A 16,303-nucleotide genomic window follows, 5' to 3' on the forward strand; every position below is an offset into this window, starting at 1 on the left:
TTATTTACCTCTCTTGATGATAGTTGTGGGGTCTCCGTGACCATTCTGCGAGGGAGGAGCTCCCGACATCGAGACGTGATTGTCAGTTGACTCAGCCGGATTGGTGTGGAAGTCGTGGAGCAGGAGCTCAAGCTCCAAATTTAGGTTGTCCGGGGACATGGCGGGAAATGTGGAGCCGCCAACCACAGCGGCGGGGCTTGCCAAACGTGGGGGCTCGATTGCCAAGTCCCTCAAGACATAAGAGCTGTCGTCCAATTCGGGAAGGGGTAGGATTGTGGCGATGGCAGCACTTGGGTCCCCAGATTCAATGTGGCCTTGGGGACTGCTGGGCTGAAGAAAGAGTACAGAGCCAAGCAAGCTGCTGTGATCGACTATTTCATCACCGGCGGCTGTTCCTGACTGGGTTTGGGTGAGGTGTTCGGTGTCCATGGTCGTGAAGCTGGCGGATACATTCGAGATGCTAGAAACCCGGTGGGTTTGGGTTGGAGATGAAAGGGCGGGAGATGGAGCCCTAGTTTAAATTTTTGAGAGAGGTTAGACCTTATTCTTTTGAATAGTCTGGTGTCAGACGGGGTTAGTTTTATGTATTGCCCGTGTCCTTACCTTGTTGATGTTGCGGGTTCGCCAACCATAGAGCAAGACTCGTCGACGATTTCCACCGTCTCATTTGCGGTGGTGTAAGACGCGAGGGCCATCCCTTTTGGAAATGAGAAGTTGATAAAGGGATGCAATGTGGTATTTCTTTTTCTTGGAAGGCAATGCAAGGATGGAGTAATTTGGATAACGTATAATAGGAAGTTGAGGGTCCAAGGCGGGAATTTATATTCTAGAGTCGAGCGCTCTTTAGAGTGAAGGCAACTCTCCATGGAGACTGTCGGGCTTGCATTTCGATCAATCTCCATGGATCACTCCGTACGACTGGGATTCCCGTGAGCCTCGAGAGCCGAAAGGCTTAATGTACACACTACTTTGGGACTACTTGCAGACCGCAGGAGCTCTAAGGGAAATCCCATGGAACTATGAGGTACAGGTACGGATGAAGTGCGCAACCTGCGAAACAAAAAAAGAGCTCAAGGCTCAGAAAGGAAGCCGAGTACGCCGAGGGGCAAGGGGGGTGCACCGCAAGGAGGGGGAACCTTCCCTACCCCCCACCGTCCCGAAGCAAAAAAAGGATCCAAAAAATTGTCGCTCACAAAACGTAAATCGAACCTGTTGTTTAAAGGAATGTCGATTTCCGATCTGAACTTTTCTCCGATGTCCAATTATCAAATTATAGAAACACTACGAAGCGACGGGTTTTCGAAGCTCAAATAATCTTCTTCCAATTAACACTACTAAAGGGCATTCATCTCCTATCAAATATCAATGTCGTTTGGATGGAGCTGGGTTCCCGAGCTTTAAAACTCTAGCGAAACTCGTGTGAATCGTCATTGGTCAAGTGTGGGGACCTTCTCTTCTCCTTCGCCAAGCCACCTTCATATGCACCAGGGCTTTGTTAGAACGTGACCCTTTTTCCAGTACTTCATAGTTTACAATCCCATCTGATCCGATGGGCGATGGACGAACCATGTCCAGTCCAGTCCTTCCCCAATATTATTCCGTCTTACTCTGGATGGTTCGCCTTTTTTTTTTTTTTTTTTTTTTTTTTTTTTTTCCAACAGCCAGCCTCGGGTCCGGCTCTGGTGTGGGGAATATCACGTGACCTCGCGTTATCTTGCCTTGCGCGTCCGCGAGATATGAGTTGCGGCGACTGAAAGCCTGGAAAGTCGATGAAGAGCTCGAGGCAACCAGTACCTCACAATATTGTTTTCAGCCTCACCATCCATCCCATCAGAGGGAATCACACATGTTAGAAGCATAAATCTACTGAGAAGCAAAAGATCCTCATTATCCAGACGATTTCGACTTCAACAGTCCCACTTCGTAGAGGATTGCTTGTTTGGGACGTGAGCCTCCTGTGGCAGGGGTAGAGCATCTCCCCCGTAAGGCCTAGTAGCTTTCGCTATTGCTATCGACGTGGTCTCCCTCACGCAGTGATGACTTCGATGCAAATAGACGACTCCCTCTCGGGGGCAAAAAGGAAAGCAGAGGACTCTGGTGATGGACAGCGACCCCCTCGCCGCATCAAGGTATTTTTTTTTTTTTTTTTTTTTTTTTTTTTTTTTGGCTTTCTCTTATCCCCTCGCTCTCTCTTCTCTTCTAGCCGCTAACATCGCATCATCTAGGCTCTCGCAGAGTCTGTCGTCAACAAAATCGCGGCGGGCGAGATCATCATCGCTCCCGTCAATGCTTTGAAAGAGCTAATGGAAAACTCTGTCGACGCAGGCGCGACGAGTCTCGAGATCCTTGTAAAAGACGGCGGTTTGAAATTGCTTCAGATCACGGATAATGGCAGCGGTATTGAGGTATGTGCACTTTGGCTCGTAGCTGAGTATATTTCACCTTGGTAGGTGAGCCGGCCACTAACAAGACGCCTCTTCCAGAAAGACGATTTAGCCATTCTCTGTGAAAGGCATACTACGAGCAAGCTCTCCGCTTTCGAAGACCTGAGGGAGATTACGACGTACGGATTTCGGGGCGAGGCATTAGCAAGTATCAGCCAAATCGCCCACTTATCAGTAACGACGAAGACAAAAGATTCTCCTGTCGCTTGGCAAGCGAAGTATTTAGAAGGCAAGATGGTGCCGCAAAAGCCGGGCATGCCTGCCGAACCAAAATCCACCGCCGGGAGGCAAGGCACCCAGATCAAAGTCGAGGACCTGTTCTTCAACATTCCCATCCGCCGAAAGGCCTTCCGCTCCCCGGGCGAAGAATTTGCAAAGATCATGGATATGGTGGGAAGATACGCCATCCACTGCGACAAAGTGGCCTTTTCGTGCAAGAAGGCTGGCGACGCCTCCGTCGGCCTGTCGGTGTCGGGGAATGCCACTACCGTGGACCGTATCCGCCAGATTCACGGATCTGATGTGGCGAACGAACTTATCGAGTTTACGAGCGCAGACCCGCGCTGGGGATTCAAGGCAACCGGCTATGCTACCAATGCTAATTACAGCCACAAGAAAATGACGCTACTCCTTTTCGTCAACCACCGCTGCGTCGAGTCGGGCGATATCAAAAAGTCTCTTGAGGAGATGTATAGGAACTTTCTCCCCAAGAACGGCCACCCTTTTGTTTATCTGAGCCTCGAGATAAATCCCCATAGCGTTGATGTCAATGTCCACCCAACGAAACGACATGTCAAGTTTGAGCACGAAGATGAGATCGTGCGAACTATTTGCGAGGATATTAGCTCTAAGCTAGCAGCGGTTGATAAGAGCCGGACTTTTATGACACAGACGTTGCTCCCGGGAGTGAAGGTGACGACCATCTCACCCCAGCCCGATGGTGGCGATGCAACTCCTACGCGCCAAACACCAGGGCTAAGTGGGAGTAAGAGACGAAGAAACTCGAACGAGCTTGTACGCACTGATACAAGCGTTCGGAAAATCACAACGATGTTTCCGTCTGCATCGGCCGTGGCTACCGACAGGACAGGGGATAACCAGGCGGGACGAGATGCTAAGGACACTCTTACCGCCTCCTTCCCAGAAGATATCAGCTACGAGACAGTGGATAGACAGCCTGTTACCTGTCGACTCACGAGTGTCAAGGAGCTCAGGGCCGAAGTCCGAGATGAGATGCATCACGAGCTCACAGACATATTCTCCAACCACAGTTTCATTGGCATCGTGGACGAGAGGCGGAGATTAGCTGCGATTCAAGGCGGGATCAAGCTCTACCTTATCGACTACGGCCACGCCTGCTACGAATACTTTTACCAGCTCGGCCTTACGGATTTTGGCAACTTTGGAACCATTCGTTTCACGCCACCGCTAGATCTTCGGACAACATTGAGAATGGCGGCCGAAACAGAGAAGAAAACGGACCCCACGGGACAAAACGACTTCGACGTCGATGCCCTCGTTGGAAAGGCCACGGAACAGCTCGTCGAAAGACGGGAAATGCTCTCCGAGTATTTCTCCCTCGAGGTGTCGCCGGCCGGCGAGCTCATATCCATACCTCTTCTTTTGAAGGGGTACACGCCGCCGCTCGTCAAGCTGCCGCGTTTCCTACTGCGGCTCGGCCCCGCCGTGAACTGGCTGGAGGAGAAGCCGTGCTTCGAGTCGTTTCTGCGCGAGCTGGCGACGTTTTACGTGCCTGAACAGCTTCCGCAGCTTCCCGGGGATGACGAGTCAGCAAAGGAAGAGGATGTCGACGAGGGGATTAAAGAGCGGAGGAGGAATGTCCGATGGGCGGTGGAGCATATTTTGTTTCCGGCGTTTAAGGCAAGGCTGGTGGCTACGAAGGGGTTGATGAATTCTGGAGTTATGGAGGTTGCGGATCTTAAGGGATTGTATCGGGTATTTGAACGATGCTAGAGAGCCAGGGCATGGCTTTGAAGCGATGAAGCTATACCAACCTTGCATGTGCTTGGTTGGGGGGTTGGTGTTTGGAGGAGAGGGAAGAATCATTGCATCAATTGGTGGATTGCGCCATTTGCGCCACTGCCCAGAGATCATCATCAATACTCGTAGATTCAGCTCCGGGAATAATTCACACACTGTAGGCCTGGACATCATCTTTGCAAGATTTGGCGGAGGCGTGTTCCACCGCACAGTTCGATGCATTAAAATGCACTGTTTCTGATCTCTCATCCGTCTCGTGCCATTGCCCCACCTTTGAAGCCGCGAACATCAATTGATCAGATTAAGCGAGCGAAGCGACGCCGATTTGCTTTCTTCCCATTTTCCTTCCCATCAAGGCTCAACTGCGCAGGACAAGTTGAAAATTCCCCCTCATATACACACACTCTCTCTATCTTTGCGGCATAAAGGAGAGACCATTCCAGATCGCAGATTCCCGAGAGGGAATAGAGAAAAAAAAAAAAAAAAAAAGCAAAATGGCGTCGATGACAACAGCTTCTACATCCGCGACGGAGCACGACTTGTACGACGCTGAGGACGCGACCGGGTGCTGTGCGCCGATCCGGTGGGAAGATCTACGGAAGCCGGTTGACGTACCTGCTTTGGGGTATGTAGAGTACAATTTTCATTCTTCTGTCTTTCCAGTTGAGAATTCCGGGCTTGTTGAGAGCGAAGGTTTCGCTTTGTTCTCATCCTCGAGAAGGGATCATGATGTTGGAAGGGGGTGGGGATTTTTCAATGCCAATTGGCGAACAGAAAGCTAATTGATGAGCAGGGAACGAGGGTATAGCGGCACTGCGACGTTTTGGGCTTCTCCATTCCTTGGACCGCTTCTCTTCCAGAACGAGAGCAGCGATGCGCGGGATCATTGTGCGAATGAGCGAAGTGAGTTGTCGCCTTCCAGCCTCTCTCCCTTGAACCCGCTTTCCCATGATTTAGAGGAAAGCCGAGACATTTCGGCCGAGACGTCCTAACCCAAAACCTTGGTTTGCTAGCCTTCCTATCATACCTCCGGCTATCGGTCTACATGGCCATTGTGTCCAATGCCATCGTGCTCTCGTTCCACCTGAAGACTCAACCGAGCACTATTGAGCTGCGGATGGCGAAACCACTGGGTATCGTGTTCTGGTTTCTTTCGCTTTGCTGTTTGAGCCTGGGTCTGGGGAACTACATCAGTGAGTTCTTTTAACGTTTTTCGATCTTTCATATTTCAGTCCTAGATCAATCGAAGCCCACCTCGGCCCTTCCGGGGGAATATTCATGGGAGCTAACCGATGAGCAGCTACCGTGAACAAATATAGCCGCAGAGCAGCCCTCGTCCAAACCGGCTGGAAAACGCAAATCGTAAGCCTCCTGTTCCTCCCCTTTGTCATTTCTGGACGGGCGATCTAACGGTTATTGGTGATCGCCCAGGTTCTGGGTATTGTCTCTGTATGCATCGTGGGCACCTGTGTCGTACTGCTTGTCGTCACCAAGGTCTCCGGCGGCCATGCTTCTTCGTATCGGCAGCTTCTCTCGTGGGTGCAGCCAACGCTGTGAACTTAAGCCTGGTTTCTCCTTTCTGTTGCATTTTGCGGCGTATCAAGCTGCGGCTTCTCCCTTGCGAGGGATGCGGTGTATTTTTCTCTTGGAATTTTTCATGGTAATGGATGGGACTTCAATGTTGTTAATTGGGCATAGGTGAGACTAGGCAGTGGGCATGAGTATGAACTATCATGATCATTGATATTACGGCTTAAAAATTAAATTCCGCAACCCCTAATTCAACACCATATGACGCCTTAAAATAAGGGAACCTTTCCCTGATCCCGACAGGTTTAAGAAACAAAAAAAAACAAAAACACTGCTATCCCCATATTACAGATTTAAATATTACACTCGACAGTCCAACGCAAAGGAAATAACACAACCTTTCATACCCCACTCACTTCACCCAACAGAACAAATCCTTCGCCGAAGTATCAGCCCTAACCCTCTCAACATCCTTACCCGTACACCTCCCAACATCCCGTCTAAAATCGCTCGCATACCCCTTCGCCTCATCATCCAACTCCTCCAGCGACCGCCTCTCCCCCTCCCATCCCAAAAGCGGCAGCTCACCGAACGGTGGTAACACGCCGCCATCAGGCAACGTACGCAGCGCATCGAGAGCAGAGTGAGATACTACCAGCGCCGGTTCTTTGCGCCGTTGAGCTTGGGTTTTCTGCGCGTCGAGCCCCGCCGCGTCCTTGTCGGCCGAGTACTCCTCGGGGAGCTGCGCGAGGTCCTCGTGGATGACGGCGAGGGCGGATGCCGTTTCGGCGCTGGGGTAGAGCGTAAAGTAGCCGCGGAGGCGGGAGAGTTGGAGAAGGCGTTCTACCCACGCGGGGAAGGCTTTGCTGACTAGCTTTTCGCTTAGGAGCGGGGAGGGTTTTGGTGACGTTTGGAGGGCTTCTTGGGAGTAGGCGACGAAGTTGTGGAGTTCGGCCCATTTGTCGCCGAGGATGAGCATGGCATTGCTGCTGGGCGCTTGCCATAGGAAAGGGGTTTCATCTTGGGATGAGAGCTTGGAATCAGAGGCGAGGTTGGGTAGAGCAAATGGGTCTGATGCGTTCAGGTAAGTCGAAGGGAAGTCGAGGCTTATTCCGACAAGTCTTTCGTCCCACCTTTGCCGGCGGGCGGCAGCTGAGTATCGGTACTCGAGAAGGGCATATTTCAGGTCTGTGAAAAGAGGTTAGCGATGAGCTCATGCGCCCCAAGTCAGGTTTCGTGGAACGAGGAATAACGCACAATGGGCAAAGTGACGTGATAACTCGGCCTGCGTGGAGAGGACAAGAACATGCGAAAACTCAGGGGCTTTGGGCCACGTCGATTCCAGGAACCTCTCAACGCTCTTTTGCTCATCCATCCTGTGAAGGGGCAAGCGGCGACGGAGGGAGAGCATCTGGGGAGTCGAGGTGGCGCTTCCTCTTCTGGTTGGCCACAAGAAGCCCTCGAGGAAGGCAGATGTTGCCTCCTCGATCTCGTGGGGGAGTTCGAGAGTGAGACGAGGTGTGGGGAAGGGCGTGAGATCAGCATCAGACAAGGATTTCAAGAGACGGATTAAGCTCCCGGACCCCTTCATAGGCGCGTGAATGACGATTTCGAAATTCACCTTGCTCCAAGCTACGAAGGATGCTGTTAGCAAGAATAGTGCCTATTTACGCGATTAGACACACCTGAGAGGGATGCGCTATCGAGCTTCGCAAGCCATCCTAACCGCTGAGCTCCGTTGTGGTGAAGTTCGATGATGGACTGCTCGCTCTTCTCGAAATACGCATGTAGAGCTTCCAAGAAAGTAGCCTCCTCGGTATCAGTACCGTCCACAATAACAGCTTGGGGGTGAATATAGGTTTCGAGGTAGACTACAATCGCATGAGTAACAGAGTAGTCAAGCGCGGCGGACAACAACAAACAGCAAACTTACAAAACGCCCTCTCAGATGCCATTTTCACTCGTAAATCAGCGGATTCGGCAGCGCGATCAGGCCGGGCATCTAAATGCGCTCACACATTAGTTCCGGCAAATCTACTGGCGGAGATGAGAAGCAAGCACCATCGTACCATGAAAGAGGATCCCACACGACTCGTCAACACCATTCAAACGCAGAAGCTCCCTCAAAGGCTTTTCACTTCTATTCATGATCGCATAGTGCACATAACTCCGTCTCTCCCTCGCCATCTCGCACGCTAATGGCAGCAGTGCAGCAGCGCTCTTCGCACTGGACGAGACGAAGAGTACATTCCTATTGTACTTGTGATTTCCGCCAGTAATGGATATCTCTCTGAGGCTCCGCGCAAGGGGTACAAGTGTGAAATCACCGTTAAATTTTCGCGCAGGGGGTTGGCCGGATCGCGACCTGCCCTTCTCTTGATTCGGCGGCGATTTAGGAGGAGACCGGGCGGGAGGGTAGAGGTTCGCCCACGGCCGATTCCCGGAGGACGCACTAGAGCCGTCGTACTTGGGAAATATCGGGTTGTACTCTTTCGGGACCGAAGGTTGGGGTCGAATCCAGTCCATGCAAAGATAGAATATCGCGATAATGGCGAGCAAAGGAACGAGGCGACGCGCCACTGATCGTCGAGGGGTGAGTCTTGAGGTGGGTACCCACGTGCTTCTCGAGCTTGGCTTCCTGTCGTCGTCCTTCTTCCCCATTTCCTCGTCTGTGGGGGCGAAGAACCACCGACGCCATTGAGGCGCCATCTTGATGAGGGAGAGGAAGTGCAAAGGTCGGGTCGAAGGTGGAAGAGGGATGGGAATATGTCGAAAATCGGGGTTGGGGTGTTCCGTCGCGGTCATTTAGTCAGCTTCATTTGAGGCCTGGAGCGAATGTCTGAGTCGCTCAACTCAATCACGGAAAAAGCAAAGAAATTTGCGGGACATTGGGATGCCCGAGGTCGAGTCCTCGCTAGTTGAAGCTGGGGTGGGACTATGCGGACAGCTCGAGATCAATTGTTGGTGATCAATTCGAGCTTGGTGCTAAGATCAATCGTCACAAGCTGTCATGACGTTCAGTTAGTCTAATTGTATACAGAGAACACTCGTGAGGACGGATTTTGGTACCCGTTTCATACTTTTGGTACCTCAAGCTAAAAACCAGGTGGGGCTTAACGGAGCACAATGCAACGGCAAGAGCGACGTTTTTCACTGGTCAGTGCCACTAAGACGCGGGGCATCAGCTTTAACCAGGAAGGATGAAGGACCCCGCCAAAAAAAAAAAAAAAAAAAAAAAAAAAAAAAAAAATGTCCCATGGCAACGAGGGCAACAGGACCACTTGCGACCGACCCATTTACACGCCAGACTTTTGGCTTTCTCACAACATTCCAGTCCTAGGTCGGGTCCGTTGTAAAAATTAAATTCGAGTTCCCTTCATACCCAAAATCTATTCCCAGTTCGAATTCGAATTCGAATAACACTACCTCTCCTTCGCTCGTCTCTTCCATTCTCAATACCAGAGTTGACCCCCCAACCGCACGAGATCCCTCACAATGGGCAAAGCCAGGAGGAACAGAGTCCGCGTGCGCGACAACGCCGACCCCCTTGCCGCGCCCTCGAAACCACCCTCCGACCCCGAGCTCGCGGCCCTCCGCGAACAAAAGATCCTTCCTGTCCTCGCAGAGCTCCGAAACTCAGACCCGCGAGCTAGGGCCACTGCCGCGAATGCCATCTTTGGCCTCCTTGGCGACGACAAGTGCAGGAGACTCTTACTTCGCGAGCAGCTGTTGCGCTTGCTTCTGAAGGAATCGCTGGCGGACTCGAACCCTGAAGTGAGGGCCACCGGCTGGGACATCATTAAGAGTGTTGCCGAGAAGGAGGATTCTGGCTTCTGTATTCACTTGTATAGGCAGGAGATTTTGCCTGCTATTGAATTTGCCGTTGGAACTGTCAGTTACTTCTTTTCCCTGCAAATACCCGCTTTGCCCCGTTTCTTCCTTTTCCAATTGACTGCTATGCGCCGGCTCACTAACTCGAATCCCGGTTCTGTAGCTATCCGAAACTCTCGAATCCACCGAGGTTCCCTTCGAGCGGACAACCAAAGCCCAGCAAGCCATAGTATGGAAGATTGCGACCTCCATCTGCTCCCTTCTAGGCGCCCTCGGCGAAGCTCAAGATGACATTCTCGAGGCCATTACCAACAACAAAAACATCACAAATTTCGTCCTGAGCCTCTTGGCGAGGGAAATCATCGACGCCGACACCCTAGACGAATGCCTCTCCTGCGCCATGACCCTCACCGAAGACAACCCGCCACTAGCCGAAGCGCTTGCCTCCTCGCCAGCGTTCGACCTGCTTACGAGGCTCAAAAACCTTGATGGCTCGACCTCTGTGCTGGTCTGTGGTGTGCTGCACAACGTCTTTGCCGCGCTGGAATGGAACGACAACAGCCCCGGCAAGGGCGGAGCGACAGATGAGATTCTTATCCGACGACTGGCGCGAACGATACAGGACTATAAGCCGGGGAATGCTGCTAACCGAACCGGAGAATGGGTTGCGCCTGACGAAATTGCTTCGTTGGCGTTGGAGATACTGGCTTCCATTGCGAGTGGGGTGCAAGATACTCTGACAGGCGGAAAGTTGGCTGGCCCGAGTAAGGGTAAGGGTAGGGGCAGGGGCAGGGGCAAACCCCGCGGTCATCGTGGTGCACAGGAAGACGAGGAGATGGGAGATGACGTCATGGACGACGATGATGATATGCCCTCAGATATAGATGAGTCCGACAGCGAGATGGACGATGACGAGATGGCGGAAGATATGGACCTGGTGACCGGTGCGGACGAAGAGGACTCTGGTATCGACGACCTTCCTACCCTGGTTAGCTTCCTCGACAAGGCCTTCCCCCAAGTCCTCAGGCTCGCAAGCCCCTCCTCGCAGTCCCATCCCTCCCCCGAGATCCAAGTCCACGCAGTATCCGTCCTCAACAACCTCTCCTGGTCTCTCGCCTGTGTGGAGTTCGCTGAGGGCCAGAGCGAGGGTCTGTTCAAGGTCTGGGCTCCCCACGCCAAGGAAATCTGGGACCGAGTCGTCAACGAAACCCTCGACTCCGACACGAACGACCTCGACCTCGCTACCGAAGTTACGAGCTTAGCCTGGGCGGTCGCCAAAGCCTTGGGTGGCAAACTGGCCATAGGAGAGGGTCAACACCAGAAATTCATCTCGCTGTATCAAGCGACGAAGAAGATGGCCAGCACGGTTGAGAACGGACAGCCTGCTCCCACTGATACCCAGGACCCGTTCCAGAGCCTGGGCGTCAAGTGCATCGGCGCGCTCGGCCAGCTCGCCCGCGATCCTGCGCCTCTACCTCTTAATCGCGATATTGGCACGTTTCTCCTCACCACCATCTCTTTCCTTCCCGAGACTGCGCCTGCGGAGGTGGTCGAGGCGCTTAATCAGGTCTTTGATATCTATGGCGATGAGGAGTTAGCTTGTGACGAAGTCTTTTGGAAGGATAACTTCCTAAAACACCTGGAGGAAGCTCTCCCGAAGACGAGGAAGATGCTAAAGGGTATCCATAAGAACGAGCCGAGATTGAAGGAGTTGCGGGATAGGGCTGAAGAGGTCGTCATGAACCTCGAGCGCTTCGTACAATATAAGAAGAAGCATCGACCGTCCTGATCCTTCTGCCAGGGGATAGAGGATATGGAAAATATGGAAGATACGGGCCGACATGAATTTTGTTTTACTGGATGTTGTTGCATGGGCATAGGGTGAGGAGCTGGGTCTGAAAACAAAAGTTACGGATTGCACTTTGAATAGGAGCAACGATGCTATGTGGATAGAACAAAAGACACGCATTTGGAACTAGACGACCTTGCACCATACTCGCAAAAGGAATCTTAATATGTAAATCCGTATTATAGCATAAAGTTCGTACCTTGCTTGACAAGAGACTCGTCATGTCCATTCCGTACCAATCCGTCAGTAAATTTACACCACAACCCGCCGCCCTCCAATCCCAACAGACCGAAAACTCCAATTATCTACCCAATCGGCTTCATCTTCTTCTTCTTCTTCTCCCCACCCGACTTCCCCTTCTGAAACTGTCTCCAGCTATCAATCCTCTGATCCCTCGTCGCCTCCCAATCCTGCTCATGCTGCCTCTTCCTCTTCCTCTCCTCCACCTCCTCCTCCTGCCTCTTCTGCTCCCTGCCCTCCTCCTGCATCATGGCCTTCATGAGCCTCCTCCGCCTGTGCTCATCCTCGATGAGCACCTCGCGCGCTTTAGCCCGCCACATCTTGGCGAACTCGGGCGTCTTGAGCTCTTCGCTGTCCACCGTCCACTTGTTCTCGCGGATCAGGAGCATGCGCGCGTCGGCGATGGACTCGTCGAGGCGGGCGCGGTGCTTCTCGTCCATGAGCTCCGTTTGGGCTTTGCGGAGGCGGTCGAAGGCGTCGGGCGCGCGGGGGTTGCGGGTTTTGTCGGGGTGGATTAGGAGGGATTTTTTGCGGTAGGTTACTTTTATGTCGGATTCGGGAACGCCTGGGTTTAGGTCGAGGACTGCGTAGCTGTTTTGGTTGTTAGCTTTGAATGAGAGAGAGCGCTTGGGAAAGGTGAATATAGACGGCGATTGGAAGGGAGGAGGGATGCATACGCGTCTAGCCTGAATGCGTTTAGGATTCGCTCGATTTCAGCGTCCTTCTCCCACTCCTTGGCCTCGGACTCGAGGGCGTCGAGGGCATCCTTCTCGTCTTCACCCATGGCGGCGGTTGTCTTTAGGACCGTTGAATGAGGACGATTGTTTCGGAAATGAGACTCTCTTTCGAGATTTTGAGGCGAGTGAAAAGTCTGCGTAAGAGTGGTAAAGCGACTGGATAAAGACTGATTCGATGCTGTGTTGGGAATCTTGGACAGTTGAGATGCAGCTGGTTGAAGAGTGAATTGAAGAGTGAGACTGAGAATGAGTGACGTTGGGGAATCTGAAGCTCGAGGCGGCATTGGAGAAGTGGGGCAGGGCGGTGAGACGTGGAACATTGATTCTCTTATCGATAACGAAGCAACGCCGCGAGCCTAGAAAAAAAAATTTGGCTGGAACACTTGCCAACCTTCCCCCACCACCACACTCACTCATTGGCAACAAGTCAACTCACCGACAGACTTGATCGCCTCCGCCTCCCCAAACTTCAAAAATGGTCCGGCGAGCAGCCTCTCCGGCCCTTTCGGAGAATGAGGTCGATATTGGCGGCGCGCTTTTCGCCGAGGATCTTGATGATTCGCTGAAGCTGGACAAATCCGCCGAGCAGGATGGCTTCGGCTTCGATGCGGACGGAATCTTTAATGGGGGAGACGGATCCGATGACGATGACGAGGCTTTCATTGCGTTGCAGCAGGCCGCTTCCTTCCGGAAGGCTTCGAATTTGAAGGGAAAGTCGGTGAAGAAGGGGGGCGGTTTCCAAGCTATGGGTGCGAATCTCCGTTCTCATACCTTTTACGACTTTCAATAAGAGCGTGCATGTTCTTGGCTAACCTACTTTATGTCTAGGCCTCAATGGAAATATCCTGCGGGCGATTGCGAGGAAAGGCTTCACAGTACCCACCCCGATTCAGCGTAAAACGATACCCCTAATCCTCTCGCGGAAAGATGTCGTCGGCATGGCCAGGACCGGTTCCGGAAAGACCGCCGCCTTTGTTATCCCCATGATCGAGCGGTTAAAATCCCATAGCGTCAAAGTCGGTGCCCGTGCGTTGATCATGTCTCCGTCTCGTGAACTCGCTATCCAGACCTTGAAGGTTGTCAAGGAACTCGGCCGCGGAACGGACCTCAAGACGGTGCTACTCGTTGGTGGTGACAGCTTGGAAGAGCAGTTCGGCCTCATGACGACGAATCCCGATATTGTCATCGCTACCCCCGGTCGTTTCCTCCATCTCAAAGTCGAGATGGGACTGGATCTATCCTCTGTCAAGTACGTGGTCTTCGACGAAGCCGATCGACTGTTCGAAATGGGTTTCGCTACCCAGCTCACCGAGATTTTGCACGCTCTCCCGCCCTCGCGTCAGACACTCCTCTTCTCCGCAACCCTACCCGCCTCGCTGGTGGAATTCGCCCATGCGGGCCTTCAAGATCCAGAGCTTGTGCGTCTCGACGCGGAAACCAAGATTTCACCAGATCTTCACAACGCCTTCTTCTCGATCAAAGCGGCCGACAAGGAGGGTGCGCTACTCTACATACTACACGACGTGATTAAAATGCCACTAGGTCTTCCCGAGGGTGTGAGAGGCTTCGAGATGGGTCCCTCGAAGAAACGGAAGCGCGGCGGAGACCAGGGCGGCTCGGGCAAACCGACGGAGCACTCCACCATCGTATTCGCCGCCACGAAGCACCGCGTCGAATACCTCGCGAGCCTGCTCGAACACGCCGGTTTCGCCGTCTCCTTCGTTTTCGGATCCCTCGACCAGGAGGCCCGCCGGATTCAGGTCGAGGACTTCCGCCGCGGACGGACCAACATCCTTGTCGTCACCGACGTCGCTGCCCGTGGTATCGACATTCCCGTTTTGCAAAACGTCATCAACTACGATTTCCCTCCCCAGCCCAAGATTTTCGTCCACCGCGTCGGTCGAACTGCTCGTGCGGGGCAGCAAGGTTGGAGCTACAGTCTCGTGAGGGATGTCGATGCCCCTTACCTCGTCGATCTGCAGCTCTTCCTCGGCAGGAAGCTCGTCGTCGGTCAGGATGCGTCGGCGTCGTTTACTCAAGACGTAGTTGTCGGCGCGTTGCCTCGAGCTGATATGGAGCAGCACGTCGAATGGCTCGACAAGGTCCTCCGAGAGAGCGTCGATATGGCGTCGATCCGCCGCGTGGCCGATAAGGCGGAGAAACTTTACATGAAGACGAGGAACTCGGCGGCGAGCGAGAGCGCGAAGCGAGCGCGTGAACTTGTCGGTTCCGAGGCGTGGTCCCAGCTGAACATGAAGTTCGGAATCCGGCCCGACGAGGAGGCGTACTCGAAAATGCTCGCCTCCATTAGCTCGTTCAAGCCATCCGAGACTATATTCGAGATTGGACGAGGAGCTAAATCTGTTAGCAACGAGGCCGCTGAAGTCATGAGACAAATGAGGAAGAGGGCGGGACCTCGCAGGTCGAAGAAGGAGGAGAAGGATGACGTGGACGAAGACGACAAAGACCACGACGGCGAAGAAATGGACGTGGACGAGAAGGACGACGACTCGGAAGAAGACGAAGGCCCCGCCGCGACGGGCTACAACTCCGACTCCTCAGACGACCTCGAAGTAACAATCTCCACCTCCAAACAAGAAAAGAAGAACCGCTCCCAAACAACCTCCTTCCAAGACCCCGAAATCTTCATGTCCTACCGCCCCCGCACCACAAACATGGACGCCGAACGCGCCTACGGCGTGCACTCCGGCTCCCAGATCAACGGCCCGGGCAACAGCAACGGCGCCAACTTCGTCCTCGCCGCCCGCGACGCAGCCATGGACCTCACCAACGACGAGACGGCCAAGTCGTTCGGTGTGCCCGCCCGCCGCGGCATGATGCGCTGGGACAAGAAGAGCAAGAAGTACGTGTCGCGGCTCAACGACTCGGACGGCTCTAAGGGCGCGCGCATGATCGTTGGTGAGAGCGGCGTCAAGATCGCCGCTAGCTTCCAGAGTGGACGGTTCGAGAAGTGGAAGAAGGCGCATAGGCTTGCGGGGTTGCCGAGGGTCGGCGATGCGGAGAAGACGAGTCTTGTTCGTGGGGTTGGGGATGCTAATTCGGGTGGTGGTGGTGATGGGAGGAGGTTTAAGCATAGGCAGGAGAAGGCGCCTAAGGAGGCCGATAAGTATCGCGATGATTATGAGGTGCGGAAGAAGAGGGTCGAAGAGGCGCGCGAGAAGAGGATTGGTAGGTTTAAGGATGGCGGGGGAAGCAAGCGGGAGATTAAGGGTCTTGATGGGATTAGGAAGGCGAGGAAGGAGAAGGAAAGGAGGCGTCAGAAGAACGCGAGACCTGCGAAGAAGAAGTAGAAGCGAAAAGCCCGAATAGCGCATCATGAGTTGGATATAGTCACTGTACCAGTTCCGTCTACGATGCTGAGCCAAGACTGCCCACGAAACAATCGGTTTTCACATGCAGCAATGAAACTAGTGACAGTTCAGAGACAAGTATGATTTGTATTCGAAAGAAAACAAGTTCTAGATGCTCCATGTTTGACCCATCCTCGAGGAGTAGCCTCCGTATAAATCAATTGCAACAATCCCGTGTATAGATCCCAGCCGTCTATTCAATGTACTCCTGCCCGAACCATGATAAAAAAGTAGACAAAAGAGAGAAGGAAAGAGGAAATAGTGGAAGCACCCCCTCCCCTGCGGAAACGAAAAAAAAAG

The 16,303-nt window shown here is 53.1% G+C and overlaps 5 protein-coding genes and 1 pseudogene across 5 annotated transcripts; 3 read left to right on the forward strand and 3 right to left on the reverse strand.

Annotated features, from left to right (window-relative positions):
- On the reverse strand, window positions 1-429 carry SAPIO_CDS8371 (annotated as a pseudogene; the record flags this gene model as incomplete).
- Window positions 430-2,036: 1,607 nt separating this feature from the next.
- Window positions 2,037-6,002, forward strand: SAPIO_CDS8372 (uncharacterized protein; the record flags this gene model as incomplete). Its single annotated transcript, XM_016790020.1, has 8 exons — window positions 2,037-2,129; window positions 2,226-2,405; window positions 2,484-4,400; window positions 4,979-5,070; window positions 5,239-5,348; window positions 5,459-5,638; window positions 5,746-5,807; window positions 5,877-6,002. 8 exons carry the CDS (start codon window positions 2,037-2,039, stop codon window positions 6,000-6,002), a joined length of 2,760 nt encoding a protein of 919 aa, XP_016640283.1.
- Window positions 6,003-6,387: 385 nt separating this feature from the next.
- On the reverse strand, window positions 6,388-8,684 carry SAPIO_CDS8373 (Uncharacterized protein; the record flags this gene model as incomplete). The annotated part of the gene is made up of 5 exons (XM_016790021.1): window positions 6,388-7,163; window positions 7,233-7,607; window positions 7,661-7,846; window positions 7,909-7,977; window positions 8,045-8,684. The coding sequence occupies 5 exons, from the start codon at window positions 8,682-8,684 to the stop codon at window positions 6,388-6,390; spliced, it is 2,046 nt and encodes a 681-aa protein (XP_016640284.1).
- Window positions 8,685-9,470: 786 nt separating this feature from the next.
- Window positions 9,471-11,595, forward strand: SAPIO_CDS8374 (uncharacterized protein; the record flags this gene model as incomplete). Its single annotated transcript, XM_016790022.1, has 2 exons — window positions 9,471-9,866; window positions 9,970-11,595. 2 exons carry the CDS (start codon window positions 9,471-9,473, stop codon window positions 11,593-11,595), a joined length of 2,022 nt encoding a protein of 673 aa, XP_016640285.1.
- A 365-nt stretch (window positions 11,596-11,960) lies between these two features.
- SAPIO_CDS8375 (uncharacterized protein) lies at window positions 11,961-12,679 on the reverse strand (the record flags this gene model as incomplete). Its single annotated transcript, XM_016790023.1, has 2 exons — window positions 11,961-12,486; window positions 12,573-12,679. The coding sequence occupies 2 exons, from the start codon at window positions 12,677-12,679 to the stop codon at window positions 11,961-11,963; spliced, it is 633 nt and encodes a 210-aa protein (XP_016640286.1).
- A 428-nt stretch (window positions 12,680-13,107) lies between these two features.
- SAPIO_CDS8376 (ATP-dependent RNA helicase DBP10) lies at window positions 13,108-15,943 on the forward strand (the record flags this gene model as incomplete). Its single annotated transcript, XM_016790024.1, has 2 exons — window positions 13,108-13,393; window positions 13,461-15,943. 2 exons carry the CDS (start codon window positions 13,108-13,110, stop codon window positions 15,941-15,943), a joined length of 2,769 nt encoding a protein of 922 aa, XP_016640287.1.
- Window positions 15,944-16,303: the final 360 nt, after the last annotated feature.

The sequence above is a fragment of the Scedosporium apiospermum genome (genome assembly GCF_000732125.1).
Source record: "Scedosporium apiospermum strain IHEM 14462 chromosome Unknown SEQ_SAPIO_0121, whole genome shotgun sequence".
Lineage (NCBI taxonomy): Eukaryota > Fungi > Ascomycota > Sordariomycetes > Microascales > Microascaceae > Scedosporium > Scedosporium apiospermum.